Source organism: Tachysurus fulvidraco, chromosome 14 (assembly GCF_022655615.1).
Source record: "Tachysurus fulvidraco isolate hzauxx_2018 chromosome 14, HZAU_PFXX_2.0, whole genome shotgun sequence".
Taxonomy (NCBI): Eukaryota; Metazoa; Chordata; class Actinopteri; order Siluriformes; family Bagridae; genus Tachysurus; species Tachysurus fulvidraco.
The window spans coordinates 20394475-20411741 of NC_062531.1; the positions used below are offsets into that span (position 1 = coordinate 20394475).

The 17267-nt window shown below is 38.8% G+C and overlaps 1 protein-coding gene across 2 annotated transcripts; it reads left to right on the plus strand.

Annotated features, from left to right (window-relative positions):
- Positions 1–1560: 1560 nt before the first annotated feature.
- Positions 1561–17221, plus strand: kank3 (KN motif and ankyrin repeat domains 3). 2 transcript variants are annotated; one of them, XM_047823052.1, is made up of 11 exons: positions 1561–1712; positions 10341–10417; positions 10961–12550; positions 12647–12755; positions 12896–13102; positions 13514–13604; positions 13708–13927; positions 14044–14186; positions 14356–14556; positions 14727–14825; positions 15501–17221. In XM_047823052.1, exons 2-11 carry the CDS (start codon positions 10384–10386, stop codon positions 15561–15563), a joined length of 2757 nt encoding a protein of 918 aa, XP_047679008.1. In that variant the 5' UTR covers positions 1561–1712; positions 10341–10383; the 3' UTR covers positions 15564–17221. The 2 variants fall into 2 exon arrangements, with proteins under 2 accessions (XP_047679008.1, XP_027022709.2); XM_027166908.2 differs by having other exon boundaries at positions 12653–12755.
- The last annotated feature ends 46 nt before the right edge of the window (positions 17222–17267 follow it).

Below are 17267 nucleotides of genomic sequence, written 5' to 3' on the forward strand. Positions count from 1 at the left end.
ACATACAATTCTACATAGTCCTTAGACAGGTTTTCAGGTTTAGCATTTTTTTTATAATTAATATTATTATAACATTGAAACAGTTAATGTTTTTCCTCTAGCAGAGCAAAACAAATTATTTTAGAATTGTATAAAAGGAGGGGGAAATCTGCCCATAGTTCAGTGACTCCAGTTTGGCACAATCCAATCCAGTTTGGCTTCTGTAGCAAATTCTCTGTTTTGATTTGACCAATAACATGCGTTTATGCATTTATTTATAACATGCATTTTGCATTTATTTATAACATGCATTATCGCTCACTGGACTGGAGACTAGCTAGAACTAGCTTGAATTAGCACTTTCGTCCCTGTTTGTTGTATGTTTATTAAAATAAATAAATAAATAAATAAACTTTGAACAGGATCATGGCATCTTAAGTCTGTAATTTAGTGAACCAGAGTTATTATTCAATGATAGAGACTTTAAAGCACTGTTGTATGTCGCTCTGGATAATGGCGTCTGCCAAATACTGTAAATGTAGTGTAGGGTGTGTGGTAGGATGTGTGGTAGTGTGTGTGGTAGGGTGTGTGCGTAGGGTATGTGGTAGGGTGTGTGCGTAGGGTGTGTGGTAGGGTGTGTGTGTATGGTGTGGTAGGGTGTGTGTGTGTAGGGTGTGTGGTAGGGTATGTGTGTAGTGCGTGGTAGGGTGTGGTAGGGTGTGTGTGTGTGTAGGGTGTGTGGTATGGTGAGTGTAGGGTGTGTGGTAGGGTGTGTGGTAGGTTGTGTGTAGGGTGTGTGGTAGGGTGTGTTAAGGGTGTGTGGTATGGTGTGTGTAAGGTGAGTGGTATGGTGTGTGTAGGGTGTGTGGTAGGGTGTGTGTATGGTGTGTGGTAGGGTGTGTAGTAGCCTACTGGTTAAGGTGTTGGGCTACTAATCAAAAGGTTGTGAGTTTGATCCCAGGTCCACCAAGCTGCCACTCTTGGGCCCCTGAACAAGGCCCTTAACTCTCAATTAGTCAGTTGTGTGAAAAAATTAGATGAGGGCATTTGCCAAATGCTGTAAATGTAAATGATGTAAATGTAGCTACAGGGCAAAGACATTAGGCCAGGATAAGAAGAGCTTTCTCAGTCTTTTCATTTAGTTTACTCTTAAATGGCTACAACCATAAGTTCTAATAACTAATCATCATGGTGAGTGTTGTCACGGTACAGTTACTGTAATTAGATGATTACAAATGTTAGATGAATTCTCATGATGTAAAAAAACTACCCCATTTAGAGTGAAATGTGAAAAATGCTATACAAATAAATAAAATAAATAGCGTTTAATTGTACAGTGTAAACTAAAAAACCAACAGCATGCCAATAGTCTAGATATTTATTTATTTGTTTATTTATTTATTTACTTCTCAGTAGACAATTTGTTTCATACAGTGCATTTTCAGCTTTGAAACAGTTAAAACATCGATACCAATGTATTCGTACAAGAAGTATCGCCATTGTATCTACTAGAATCGATATATCGTCCCAGTTCTGTCTGTATGCTGTGGGATTCACCACCACAATCCCGCCTTCATCTGAATTTACTCCTGATTGGATCTTCTTCCCGTCAATCACAAGCCTACAATCAACACAAACGCTACTTGTACGCCTAATTCCTGTCTGGGGGGAAAAAACAACTAAAAACACACATTTACTGTGATTTTTAAGACGACACACGACTCATTCAGTGGGTAAGAATCATTTTATTTCTTTCATTCAACAACTTTCAGAGAGTTTACCGAAGGCGTGTTAGCTTGACGCTAACTTGAGTAACATTTACAAGCGCGAGAGCATTAACGTGCTTCGCCTACGTGTTATTATGAGGTGAATTATTTATTGTTCAATTTTTTTTTTTTTTAGAAATTAAACCGTTATTATAAACTCGGGTTTAGCTTCAGAGATACTAAAGTGTCCCATCACCTCATCGGGACCTTATCGAGTTGCCTAAAACTCCAAAAATAAATCTCCCAGTGTTTTTATTGAGTCGTATGAAACTCCTGATTTAATATATATTCCTCAATAATCAGCACATACACAGCCGAGTCACCACAGACTGTTTATTTGTAATAAAGTTAAAGAAAAGGTGAATTAGTTCACAATATTATTTGTTGTTGTTTTTCTGAGGGAACAAGGAATGGCTCGAGATGTGATATTAGTGCGCGAGACGCCGCCCTCGTGACATGTATCTTTAATTCAATTTATTGATTATGTATAAAAAAATGGAGTCAATGAGTCACTGCGAATACAACGCGATACTAATGCAATTTTACTTTCAAGTTTTTCTGCTGTACGCAGTCCAAGAGTGTTTGCTAGTATGGTGGAAAACGTGAAATTATGGTGGAGAACAGAAAAAGAGACATTCTTCAGGATTAGACAATGACCACTGACCTATAATAAGCTGTTTAAAACCTGTGCACTGGGCACGAGAAGTTACACTTAAGGAACAATGTGTTTCACTAATCCTGGAAACAAAGGGGCCAAGTGTCTATATTAATAAGGTTAAGATGTTAACTGGAAGTGAGAACTGAAATTTCCCCCCGAACAGTGAGCGTCTATATGCCTCATGTCCTGTGAATCTATTCATGGTTCCTTCTTAGTTCACTGCCCTTCTCCTGCATTTTCCCCTCTGCAGGGGTGAGTGATCCCTCAGCTCAGATCCTGGAGGTTTCAATTCCATCAAGTTAATTACATCTACATTTGCATTTGCCTGACAAAGCAGTTTACAACTTTTAGCTCTGACAGGCAACTTTGCGCATGAACCCAGCTGTGGCTGTGGTGGCATTTAATCTCACAACCTTTCAGTCAGTAGTCTAAAAACTTAAGCACTGTCATCGCTAGGCATGAGGCAAGGATACACCCAGGAAGGGATGGTAGTCCACTGCAGAGCAGCATGCGTACACAACACATATTGCACCTACGTGCAGTATCCGCGAGTGCTGTGTTTTCGGGCGGTGAGAGGAAACCCCTTCAGAAATCATACGCAGACAGTTAACCCAAGGTCTGGTTGAACAAGAAAAGCTGGATCTGTAGGATGGCAGTGTCCCCCTTTGCACCGCCGTGTTGCCCTCTTTTTGTGGTAGATGATTTTCTTGGCCACTGGATCTTAACACTGTCCAGCACATTTCAGTGTTTCCCCAAATAATCTAACAGTGCTTTCTGAGTCAAAGCAAGCAAAATAGTCAAATGTGCAGGAAAAAAAGGAGGTACCCCAAGGAACAAGGCTGGGAACCTGTGGCCTGGGAGTTGATAAAAGATACAAGAATCACTCATAAATCCAGTGGATGAAGTAAGTGCTTGTACTCCAGTGTGCCACATGCAGATGCTGTGAAGCTGTTTGTTAATTCGGTCTTACTTTGTTCAGATCTCAATATCCTGCAGAGTAGCTCATGTAATCTTGAGCAACAAGGCACAGTGAAAGAGCAAGCCTAAAAACACACACACACACCTGATTTAAATCATCAGGTCATTAACACGTTCAGTAGATGTTGGACACCTGACATACAAGACCATTAATAGTTGATTCTCACCGATTTTCTCATATTCTCAGGTGCACAGTTTACACATGAGCAAGTGAGCAGTGGTGGTTTTATTGATTTTGTAGGTATTTAACCCTGCTTAGTGTCAGTGCCATGCATCTGTCTACCAGTTTATACTCTTATTTCCTCCATACTTTAGCTCTGTTAATGAGGAATCCCTCAGCAGGCTAAGTACCTCGTATCTTTTACAGGAGACACTTTTTAAAGTTTGTTCCAGGATAGTTTCCATGCTCATTGCTTTGCACGTTTTGTACTGGTTATGTTTTTCATCGTATTATTTTGAGAGAATAGCACAAGTGTGACATTTTTGGCATGTCTTTATAGAACGGATGTTTCTTACTTAATCTACCGATATGTTAATGTCACTTCTTTAGAAATCCTCTTGCTTGTTTTTCTCCATAATGGAGATAATAACTTACCATAACTTCCCCATGGAGGTTAGTGGTCACCAGGTGTTTATTAACTGGACTATTTGCAGCTGTGGAAACAGGAATATTTCTTTGGAAAATAGACAATTCTTCATTTTTTTTATTCCAATGAAAGAGTATAATCGTGTAAAACTTTATACAGAACTCCCAGCTATATAACCCTCACATTACATCTGTTTTCATACAAAACTATGCTTAAAAGCGATACAACTTGTCAGGAGTCAGTACACTGGACCATGTACTGAATATGTGGCTATTAAAACATCTGAAGGTTATTATTTAATTTTTGTCCTGTTCTTATAGAAGAAAAAGTTTCCATAAATCCAGTGGAAAATAAGTAAAAAAAAAAAAAATTAAGCCTCTGTTTTAGCTTTCCTAACTGTGTGCCTAACTATAGCTACAGGTACAGTGTTAATCTGTGTTGTGAGACTTGTTTCCTTCAGTTTTCTGATGATGTACATAAATCAAGCAGTCTTTCATTTTAGTGAAAACTGTTCTGATTGCATTTTAAAGGAATTGGTGTTGCTCAGTCATTTTGCATTGTTTTTAGATGTGTATGTGATCTGCGGGAGTTGCACTAGAGGGGTATTTTTTTAACATTTATTTTCATTTTCATTATTATTTCCATCATTCAAATAGTTTGTCCCTCTCAATTCAGTGAGTTCATGTGTCACTAACGTAACACTGGACTTGCTTGTGTGTCTGGTTTGTGCCACACAGACGGTTAAGTCTGAAGGCATGTTTAAAATCTATTGTCTGACGTGTCTTTGGCTGAATTCTGCGGTTTTCTCATAGCAGAATGTTACAAAGAGCAACACTCACAAGAACCAGAGAAAAAGAAAAGGCAAAAATACTTGTCCTAGTTGTGTAGGAAGAACTGTTGTTTGTAAAAGTAGATGATTTGTCTTTTCAGTTCCAGGCAACTTTGTACTTTACTTGAATCCTGACAAAGCTTTAACTCCTAAAAATGAAAAATTCCAAGTCTTCACCATCTTACGTTTTTCCTCAAATATATATGATACAATGATGATGATATCTGTCCATCTTTCAACCCATAGCTTGCTGTTTTAATATAATCACAGATACAGAAAGCGGCATAAAGAAAATATTCAAACATTTAATATGCATACTTCCGATGTGTGGTAAAGCTGAATAATTATGAATCTTATATTCCTAATCATCTCTAAATCTACTTGCACACTAAGTGCCAGCACCAGAGGTAGTAGCATACAGAGGAGAAAGCTTTCGACTGACAACCTAATTGTCTCGTAGCATGTTTAGTTAATCCAAAGGAAGTGTTATGTCACATGTGTCAAACACAAGGCTTGCAGACTTGTTTCATTTGGCCTGTGCTAACTTAAAAAAAATCTATATATATAATCCATATAAACTTATTTGACTTATTAATGTTAAAACTGCTGTAGTTCCGTTAACTTTATTTTTATCTAGAGATGAGCTACGTTTTCATCTTGTACACTCAGTTGGTGCAGCTTCAAGGTGATTAAAGGGTCACGTAGTGCCAAGATGAATGAAGAAAAGGGCTTTTTTGACGAACAAGAGGCATCGTTTGTTTCACTAATAACTTGCATGTTGTTTCTTCACAGAAAATAAATATTGTTCATTTTCTGTTGATCATGGATTGATCATCCCTACTCACAAGAGACATGGTTTGTTCAGAACTTGTTACTGTTACTGTGACCTGACTGTTATGTCTTGCCCTAGATGGAATGACCTTGTGTTATTGTGAATCGCAAATGTGCTCAGGAGATATAAATGTACTTACATCAACCAACAGGAATATGAAGGCAAATTTTAAGTTGAGCTGCGTTTACCAACATACTCTTTATGACCTCACACTGATTCACTATGGACCTCTGAACCTGAACAAGTTAATAGATCAAGATAATATCTAAATACAGCATCAAGTTAATACAGCATTTCATTAAAACAGGATTTCCAAGTCTCATTTATGATGCTATGTGACCACGAACAGTTATGTTTGTGTTTTTTTTTAAACTGATTTACGTCAGTATTGTGCTCATCTGTTTAAAGAATGGAATTTACACCCGAATGCCATTCTCCCCGCTAGATCCGTCCTGTTTTGGCTAACCTTTCACAAGGTTCTTGGCATGTAATGTGCTATTAATGTTCATTTTTGTTTATGATACTTATGATTTGCTACTAATTCCTAAAGCACTTATTGTCCCCTTTCATGAGAGTCATTAACACCCCTGTGGAATGAGACATGACCAAGAAGTTAAATGCTGAACATGGGCATGACAAAACAGGCGTAAATTCATTTTTTAAACTGTTTTATTTAAAGCCTACAAGATTGACTTTTATATAATTTTCCTGTCGCCACTTGAAGCTTATCTTGTCTTTGTCAGCTAAGTATTTATTTACTGAGGAATAATTAAAAGTATGACTTTAACTAAGGAAATCTGAATCCAGTTTCTATCCAATCCCTCTGTACTGCTTTCAGCTCCTTGTGTAGATGGAAAGAACCGGAAAGCCAAACAAGGAGACTTCAGAACTTTTGTCAAGGAAGCAGCATAATGGTTCATTATATGGTGTTCAATGTGTCTTTGTATTACACAGAAAATCAAGAGTTTTTTTTTAAATTCTGGTTGGGAATTCATATGGAGACTACACGCTGAAGGCATTACATTCTGATGGTCTGGCTTGCAAGAATCATGTCCTAACAAATTGGCAAATATATTGACGTTTACTGTGGGTTATTAATATTCAGATGTTAGTACATTAAGTGTCATAATGATGTGTAGCATCCAATGAAAGTATATGTGGAAATGGGAGTAATATAAACTTGTCACTTATGTTCCAGGTGCCAGAGCCATGCTGGTCTAGAAAATTAATCCCCACCCTCGGACTTAGGGTTAAGTCACTCTGTGGTATAAATGGAATTCAATAATATGATTGATTTTTATTTTTATTTTTTTTATGGAAAGTCAGCTGATTCTTGGGTGTGACAGCATGCAAGTGTGATTTGTGTGCTTCATTTCCTTGTTTATAAATCCCTGTGTGGTTTTGAGGAAGCAGCTTGTGGCCCATTGATCAGTTGCTTGTCTGTCACGGTGCCGTAAGACAATGGGGGGCCTCTGGGGGGCTTTATCAAATCCACTTCCCTTCAGGAAACTGCATATGTGCTGCTGTGCTAGGTTGAATAAGAGCATAAAAGACAATAAAGTATGCATCCTTCTGTTTCTGTGCACAGATTAAGACTTTTACGACTCTGACTCTGTTCGTGGTCAGTCTTTGTTTAAGTTCTTTAAGCTGTTATGTTTAATGCAGGCCACAACCCATACTGTCTGATTGACAACATCCCTCTGGGGCAAATGGGAGGGTGGACCATGAGGTCATGTTTTGAAAACATGACTCACATTAAACCAATCCTTCCCACTGAATATCTGTAACGGAGTGACGTCTCTGGCAATTCCCAGCTTCAGAATTCAAAATGGTGGGTTTTTGTTGAATGGTCAACCCATCCTGCCATGTGCTAGATGCATAGTTGCACTCAGTTACTAATAAGATTATATTACTTCACTAATATTTGTGACTCTAGTTCTTCTTAAATGACTTGCAATTAGTGTGTCTGATTTCTCTGCACTTTTAAACCAACTCAGTTGTTCAGACTGATATTTTTATTTCAATTACCCGGTTAAGCTGAAGAATTTTTTTTCTTTTTGTTGTTTGTGTGAAACTTCCACCTTCGTGTGATGTGAAATGGGGGTCTGAGAGGAATGTGTGGTGTTTTTTCTCTCTCTTTCTTTCTCTTCCCTGTAATTAGGCACTTATCACCAGGCTTTGTAAACACTGTGAGATGTCTTCTCAAAGATAGTGAGATTGGGTGTTCAGCAAACTGATAGTCCTGGAAGCAATCTGACACACGGTAAAATAGTCAAGCATGACCAACTCCACAGATTCCGAGCACCAAGGGAGGTCATGAACCTAGTGTTGCTCGAGTAACAAAGCATAATTCTGCCTTGTGACAGCCAAGGAAGTAGAGTTTTAAATTATTCTGATTATTCAGAGTATTTAGACTGTAGTCTTTTTTTCCTCCTGTTGGAGCTTGGCACCAGTATTGTCTCCATTCATGTTTTTTTTTTTTTTCTGTTTGTTTTTTATGTATAGCCACCTACAGTCTGTCTGTGCACAAATTACAAGTTGAAGCCTGGTCACATTAGCAGGATGTGAGCGGGAAGTTGTGGTGGAATGTGCCTAAGGCTGTCCAAAAACAGATCAGCCTGCATAACATGTTTCCCCCTTCCTCTACACCTCTGTTTTTCTGACTGTGTGGGTGGGGGGTTCCATGACGCCTCTTTCCAACTCTGTTAATTGGAGCTCTGGTCTTCTAAAACACACACACCGACAAAATCAAACATAAAGAAAACCACAAAAGAGCGTTAACATGAAAAATGGTAGAATATGTAAGGTAAAAAAAACAACTCAGCACGGTGTAATGAATGAATCTATACAAAGAAAGCACTGTGTTTTTAGTGCGTATAAGATTTGGTCATTTTAATACGGATATGCTGAGGCCAGGGAGAAAGATGTGCAAAAAATAAACCCTTCCAAGATTTAATGGAGACCAATTAATGTAAAAGCTGAAACCTGAAGGAACCAGACGAAGAGAAAAATGTGTCATATCAGGGAAAAAAACAACAATAAAAAGGCAATATACAAAAGGCATCACAGAAAACATTATACACTGAAAAGTAAAACCAACAAAGTCCAAGCTGCGCTCCAGTGGTTTTCTGCATCCATAGAACCGAGTTGTCTATGATTTTTCTAGTAAGTAATAATGTCTGTATAGAGTAATAGTTTGATATTGGCTTGTTATTATTTTTTTATTTCTCCTACATTAATTGTTGAATCCTTGTTGGAATTACTTCCCCTCTCAGTATTAACACTGACTGCTCACAGCAGGACCTGCTTCAGCGAGGACCAGGATAAACATTTATTAAGCATATTCTTTCTGAGTTTTAGGAAATCATCATGCTGTAATTTAAAAGGGCTGGATCGTTTCCTAAAGGGCTTATATAGAGGAAAAATGCACATGATGAGGGGGAAAGCTTCAAAAGTGCACAAACATTCATTGAAAATTGATGGAAATTTTTTCTTTCATTTATCTTCAGTAAGCTCAGTAAGGTTGGGACACTTGTCGGTTTTACAATCAAGATTACAGTCGACCTTCACAGTTAGTTTATGGAGTTATTTCATGGGCAGATTGGCCATCAGGAAGTTTTGAGAGTTATCCCATTGGGACACTCCGTTTTCCTCTCTCTCTCTCTGTGGTGTTACAGAAAAAACACAAAGGAGACAAATCTGTTCCTATTATAATAAATGATATATATAAACATACAGTTAGAAAATAAATGAAGTATAATAATAATTTAGTTAATTCATTCATTTTTTTAAAATAAAGCTTTTATTTAAAACTAGTTTTCTGGTTTTATGATGTTATTCCCTGCAGTGAAATGTTGGCTGGCAGGAAGTGACTACAGGGAGGTGTGAATTTAGTCCCGGTGTGATAAACTGATACTACCTGACTTAAAATTAGCTAGCTTGGCTAAATCTGTTACATGTCATGCTTCACTCTGTGGCACATATATTGCAGGCATACTTTGAGGGCACCGTGTCTGATGAAGTGTAATTTTGAGTCCTGCAAAAACTACTTGACATGAATTAAGTCAAGGCTTTATTAAAATAAAACAACAACTGAATATATAAAACTGAGCGGAATAAATTTCTCATCTTTAATTTTTACATAAAGATTATGTGACACCAAAAGCACCAATTTCTATTTACATTTGCTGCATTTGGCCGTCCCCTTCATCCAGAGCAATGACAAAATGCTTTGAAGTCTCCATCAATGAATAAATCAACTCTGGTGCACTAGGTTACAGACTTAAGATAACATCAAGCGAAGCACTGTTGTGAGCTGCCTTTTTTTTTCTTTCTAAAGAAGAATACGTAGAACAAACAGGGAGAATAGTTTTAGTGTTTTAGTTCGAAAAAGGTCTCCACTCGTCATTTAACGATAGCCAGTGACTCAGCTGTACGGACATCTAGGGAAAGTTCATTTCACCACCTCGGTGCCAGAACAGAAAAGAGTCTTGATGAGAGTCTACCTCTTACCGTGAGGGATGGTGGGACCAGTCGAGCGGTGCAAGTAGCGAGGTGCAGTGTAAGGGTTCCTTTCACCAAATCACTTCATTCCAGACATTTGACAGAGCGTGCCTTACACCTCATCCTGGCCCATCCTTCTTTTGCCTGACATTTACTGATGTTTGTATTTAAATGTAATGTGTAATTTATCCATCTTTTCTTTTCACAGGTCCTGAATTGACATCTGGAGGGGCACCAGAAAATTCCAAAAGATGACCCAGTCTGTGCACATAAGCCCCAAATTGAGTAAGTTATTTTCTTTTTTTAACCCAATTTTAAATAAGGTTTGAATGTAAAGAATAGGTAGGTTACTATAATACATGAGCAGTTATAGCATTTCTATTATTCCCTACAAATAAAAGAAGTATATGGTTTAAGAAGCTATTCAAAATATGAGTGTGTAGTATACTATGGGCAAAAGTCCCCTCAGAATTAAGGGGACTGTCCAAAAGGATGTCCAAAAAGCCAGGAATCAGAGTGAGTCCTCTCTATAGAGAAGTGCACTCTAAGCCTTTCATCCAAAGTTAATGCCATTTCTCACCAGTAAGGTAAAAAAATCTACAAATAAATGTGAATATAATCAATACAGATTGTTTTATATGTAGTTTACATTTTTTTTAATCAAGCTGGTTAAAAAGATCATTTCAGATCTGCTCCTGCTTGCTGCTATTCTTTCTGTTTCAGCAGTCTTGAGAGATCACTGGGAATAGCAGAGACACCAAAGTATAAAACATAAATGAGCATTAAAAAGCTATTACAAATGTAATAACTACAGGGATTTTCCTGCAGATCTGGGGTCCCCTTTTCACTGTGCCACTCAAGAGGAAATGGATCACGGTGCATCCTATTCTGTTCAGACTCCATATGGATTCCAGCTGGACCTTGATTTCCTTAAATATGTGGAAGAAATAGAGAGTGGTCAGACTTTACGCCGAGCGAACATGAGCCCAAGGAGAGGATCACGTAGTGACCGAGTTTCTCAGAGAAGCGTAGGGGGTCGCACCAGTGGCTGGACTTCAACAGAATCACTGGCGTCAACAACCAGTGAAGATGGCCGGGCTCTTCCTCCACCTGCTTCTCGAAGCCATGTTACATCAGTCAGCAGGTCACAGCCGCTTTCACCATCTTCTGTGATCAGTCCCACACTACCATCTTGTGCAAAAATGCCACCTCCCCCACCTCCACGTAACCCCAGGGTAGAGAGAACATTACTAGAGACAAGCCGTCGACTACAGCAGGAGCAGAGTCTGTACCCAAATGGTATAGGCTCTATACTTTCAGACAGTGTTAAAGATTGTGGGTCAAATAGCAGCTATTCAGTGCCTTCCCAGATGTCTACAGATGGTAACCTACTACAGATTTCATCAGCTGTGCAGAATCCCAATTCTGGTGGCTGGACCAGATTTAGTCCTCAGAATTCTGGGAGAAGCACTCCAGCCTCCAGCTCTGGAATGTCTTCATTACCCCCAGGGCAGCTTCAGACAGTACGAGAACAGATGGCCTTAGCCCTTAGACAACTCAGGGAGATGGAAGAAAAAGTAAAAGGAGTACCTGCACTTGAAAGAGAACTGTCCATGCTACGTGATGAAAAGAATAGGCTGCTTGATGCCCTCCAAAAGAAAACAGAAGAACTTAGTGCTCTGGTCAATGCAAAAAACTCTGCTCTGGTAGAACCTGCACACTTGTCTTCATCTATAGATCCCAGCAGTGCAAATCAAGAGATGCGTTGCAGAGAAAAAGAACTTCCTGTTTTGGCTATAGAGAAAAGATCCATAGCTGTAGGTAGTGATGTTCCCCTTAAAATTGTGGTGGTTCAGGATGCAAAAGATGCAGCTGTAGAGGCTGCTGTTGATGTCTGTCACAGAGGTGTGGAAACTGAGCCATTGACCGTTTGTGATAAAGAAATCCAGGCCAAAGTCACAACAAATGAAGTGGCGGTCTGGGTAATGGAGTCATTACTTGGGCTATCAAGTGAGACTGAACAAGAAATAGACAATCTGCAGGAGACAATTAAGTGTCAGCAAGAGTCAGTCCATCTCCTTGAGAGAAGGTTAACCCAGGCCAATGAGGACCTTGAGGAATTAAGGGCTCTGGAGATGGCGAGGACGTCAAAGATCATGCTAGAAAAAGAGACACTTGTAAAACCAGAGACAGCTGATGTGATCGTGGAGACTGAGCTTTGCTCCAAAACGTCTGTAGGAGTTGGGGTTTCTGTTGCAGACTTTCCAGTGACACAAATTGATCAGAGCAGTCAAACGGACTTTGTGGAAGCATCGAATAAAAAGGTGGCCGTAATCCAGGTCAGCACAGGTATTCAGTGTGAAGGCCTTTTTAGCACTGACAAACAAGACAATCAGGAACAGTCTGTCTCTGCTGATGGTGAGTATGAACAAAGCAACTTGTATTAAATGGGTCATCATCAGAGAACTGGTTGTAGTAGAAGGATGACTTGAAATTAAATGTTTCCGATGAAAACTATAGGCCCCCTGAAATCCATCATGAAGAGAAAGGATGGGAGTGGCTCAAGTGCTGCTTGCAGCAGTGGCAAAAAAAGCTTAAAGTTTGTAGGGATTCTCAATGGAGGGTGAGTGGATACACTATTAACATAGATGTTCACAGTAAAATGCTTTTTAAAAAAATATATTTCAAAGTCTTTCTTTTTTTTTACTGATCATTTTTGTTTACAATTATTTCAATTACTTAATAATTTCTCATTTGGCTCAGTTATGAGTCAACATCTAGTGAAGAGGAAGAGGAGGATGGAAGCTCCTCTGACGGCGGGTGCTCAGACAGCAGTGACGAAGAGGCTGCAGCTCTAGAGGATACTTCTGATGAAGAAAGGAACATTAATTTGGATGATAGTGATAGTGATGAAAACATAGCAGCTGTGACAGATGGTGTTAAGGAACAGGCTGAAGTACTAAAGGAGAAGTAAGTTATTATGGATATTTTGAACAAGAATGTAAATGGATGTAAATGTGCACATCCCTCTGAAATGTTCCCCAAATATAAACCAGCCTAACAAAAGACCCAGCCCTCCCCTTTTGCACATTTTGCGGGTTATAACCAACTGTTGTAAATATTTCAATTAGTCATAAATAACTCTTATAGCGTGCACTTATTACAGTTTATAAATAGAATGACGAGGAGCGATCCAAAAAAACTTGCCCTTGGAGCACCAAGCTGTTATTGTCACTGATGTGTGCTACAATGAAAGCTATATCTACTCAGGCCTGTGGAGCTTGATAAGCACCCACTTGTGCTGTTCTATTTTACTCTGTGAACTCTGAAAATGTTTACCTTGTTATCTTCATTATAAACATGCCGGCTGCTTTCTTGCAGGTTTGAACTGAGTTCAAAAATGCGTGAGGCTTGCCTCATTTTAAAGACCCACCTTAATGATGGTGCCCAAACAACAAAGAGTAAAGAACTGGTAGGCCTGCTGTATATACAGTTACAGTGCAATTCCATTTTTGTGTTTTGTTTTAAAAAGTGTGAAAACATTTAAAGACATGTACTGTATGTAACTGCTGCAGCTGTCCAGCACCCACATTGTGCAACTGGAATGGTTCAGAGTGTCCAGTGCGAAGTCGGCACAGACATCCCGAGTTTCCAACTACCTGATGGCTTTCTCAGAGCTTTCTCCTGCTCTGTTGCTGCACGTAGTCAACATGACTGACGGCAACGGCAACACCGCTTTACATTACAGTGTTTCCCATTCCAATTTCACCATCGTCGGACTACTGCTCGACACAGGTCATCGTGTCTCTTAAGTTATTTATATCGACTTAACACGTGCAGCGTGTTTTTAGATTAGAATCTACTGGATAGGATAGTCTGTTACTTACTGATTTTACTTGTGTGTTGTGTAGGTGTGTGCAATGTGGATAAGCAGAACAAGGCAGGATATACCGCTGTGATGCTGGCAGCATTATCAGCAGTGAAAGAAGAGGAAGACTTGTTGGTAGTCAAAAAACTATTCAGTATGGGCAACGTCAATGCCAAGGCAAGCCAGGTGAGTTTCTACTTGTTTAAGATTTGCTTGAATCCTGCTATCACAATCTAGATAAGATCATCGTAACTCAAACCATAAACACCACTTATCGTCAGCCCACACTACATCATCTTTATTTGGGTAAAATATATGTTTTTGTGCTGCGTCTTTGTGGCTTGGCTTTGTCTAGGCTGGTCAGACTGCACTCATGCTGGCAGTGAGCCATGGGAGGCAGGAGATGGTGCGAGCTCTACTTGAGTGTGGTGCCAATGTGAACATACAGGATGATGAGGGCTCCACAGCCCTCATGTGTGCCAGCGAGCACGGGCGTGCCGAGATCGTCTCCCTTCTGCTCGAGCAGCCTGGCTGTGACATTGCCATCATAGACAACGTAAGTGCACACAATCTTCCCAAATACTATCCAAATACTATCCGACTTTTAGGCAAGCTTTTTCTTGGTTTACTGAAATGGGGTTCATACCAAGCTTGAGCTTGATTTTATGTTTAGAAACTCTGACCATTTTCATAAAATATAATGGTGGAATTGCTTCTTGACTTTAGGATGGCAGCAATGCCCTTTCTATTGCCCTGGAGGCATCTCACAATGACATTGCAGTGCTACTGTACGCCCACATGAACTACTCTAAAGCTCAGTCTGATGTAAGTAGCTCATCACTACACATCTCATACCAGACCTGCACATAATCCAACCTTAGTCGTGTCTCAGATTTCTTAATCGTACAAGAAATGCTTCAAATTGTGGGTTAACCTGCATCCTGATGCACCTCAGAACTGAAACATGGCTACAGGATTAACAGCAGAGAGTTTGTTTGCGGTGCAGCTTAAAACTAACTGTACAATAGGGTACAGAACAAAGCACTTTCAATGAAAACACTCTTGGCATTGCAAAGTTGATTATTTTGCAATAACCGCACATCCTGATGTCATTTATTCCTCATGCATCAGAGTTTTCATCTATTCATGTTATTTTTAACCGTTTAAATCTGCAAACATTCCTGTTATGGGCTTCAGCGTATATATACGTTATATAATAGTAGTGAAAATTTGTTCATAATGATGTGGTAGTTTAGCCTGGCTGAGTTAACGGGATGAACATCTCTTTAATTAAATAACTTAAATCTGGATTTTTAAACCAAACCTAAACTTGGCTGAACCTTTAGATCACTCTTCTGCTCGGTCATGCTAATACTAAAAATTCTAGAATAAAATTCTGATATCGTATTAGAATGATCAAGTACTGCATAGACGTTTGGGATTTTGAGGTTCTTTAATCACACCATTGGGGTAGTTATGTATCATGTTTTTATGTTTTAGGTGTCCCCCAGAGTAAACCCTAGGAGTCCATCCAGTCCTAGAAAGACATGGCCCTCAGAGTGATGGGCTGCCAGCTCCAAAACTGGCGAGAAGTGAATATCTTCAGCATTAAATACCTTTTACAGGAAAAACTAACATCGTTCGCATTACATGTTTATATGTAATGTTGTTTGTTCAAGATATTTCATTTATTGCATTATATTACACTTATTGTTTGTATTATTAGTTATGAAAGGCATCTGTGGATTTTTGTCTTGTGCAGAGAGGACAATCAATACCCCTGTAGCTCATTTTAATGATGCGGGTCACTGATCTGAGAACCAAAGAATGTCTTAACTCAGACTTTTATATTGAATGTTTTGGGGTTCATCAGGTTTTCCCCCAGTGGATTGATGCGCAGGTGAGCTCTAATTTGTTCAGACTGAACATGGACTTTGTTTATTTGGAACTCACAACAGTGCGTAGCTTTGGGATCACACTACGATCATTTGGGAAACTCGCAACCAAACAAGCAACACAGCACTGACCTGCGAGAAAATTATGTATCTGTAGACTTGCATGATCCTGTGCAATGTTTCTTTCTGGCAGTCACATTTGCTGGACCACATGAAACTTAAGAACATTATATTTACAGTTGAACTGTATCTCTTATTTTTTTAAAAAAAAAAAGCTGAGTTCTTATAAAGTACCTATAAAGGTAAGGTTGAATTTTAATGCAAAACATATTTTTAGACAAAGTAAAATGTGCGTTATTGTTTATTATTATTATAAAAGAAACCAATCCTATGTGGGCAGGTTTTTTTAAAAGCCTACTTGGAAAACACACTTCTACCCTGGTCTGACTTTTTTTAACTTGCATACACAACTAACCTATGACAAGCAATTCTGAAGGGAAAACAGACCACATTTTCATACAGTATTTAAGATGTCTTGCTGGATGTGGCCATCTGTATACAACTTTGGTGCTGTATAGCTTTATTTAGTGAGCACAGGTCCTAAACAGGACACACACACGCTAAATTGTAAATTATACCCAAAGTACAAATCTGCTTAAAATCATAATTGAGCATTGCAGGAAGCATAGAGAACCAGTTCAAACCAAAAGACTTTTGCTCCTGATAGTAAATATAATCATAGTAAGTTTAATACAGTACCACATTATCTGGTGGTTGCACAGGGTTACTGTGTGCCCCCTAGCGGTGAACATGTATCGTGGGAAATGTGTATTAGAGTATTACATACTGTGCTTTCTAAATACAGCAGGATACTTAAACTGTTAGTCATTAATGTTAAAAAAAAAAAGCCCTTAGTATGATGGCTGACGCACACAATGCACAGAATTATTTTTTTATGTTCAAGATTGTACCAAAGATTACATTAACCCAGAATAATGCTTGTGAATCAGACAGATGGACCATGTTTTTATCTTTATTTTTTTGCATACGTTTAACTTTTCACTTCAGCTGGTAGTATATTATGGTGCCCACTGTATTATAAAACCACATAAGAGTTAAAGGTTCATATGCTCATCTAATGTACTCTGTTAATGTATTATTATTATTACTAATTATTTACTTGTTTCATCTTCCTGATTTGTGCCTAACCCAGCACTGCTTCCTGTAATATATTAGAGCTATTTTTATGTTTCATGTTTCGTTACATGCCTTGGGATATTTAGCTACCTTAAAACATGAAAATAAAACTGATTATATAAAAGGTGACTCTGTATAAACTTGACTTACTGTGCGCATCCTTTTCTGCATTCCT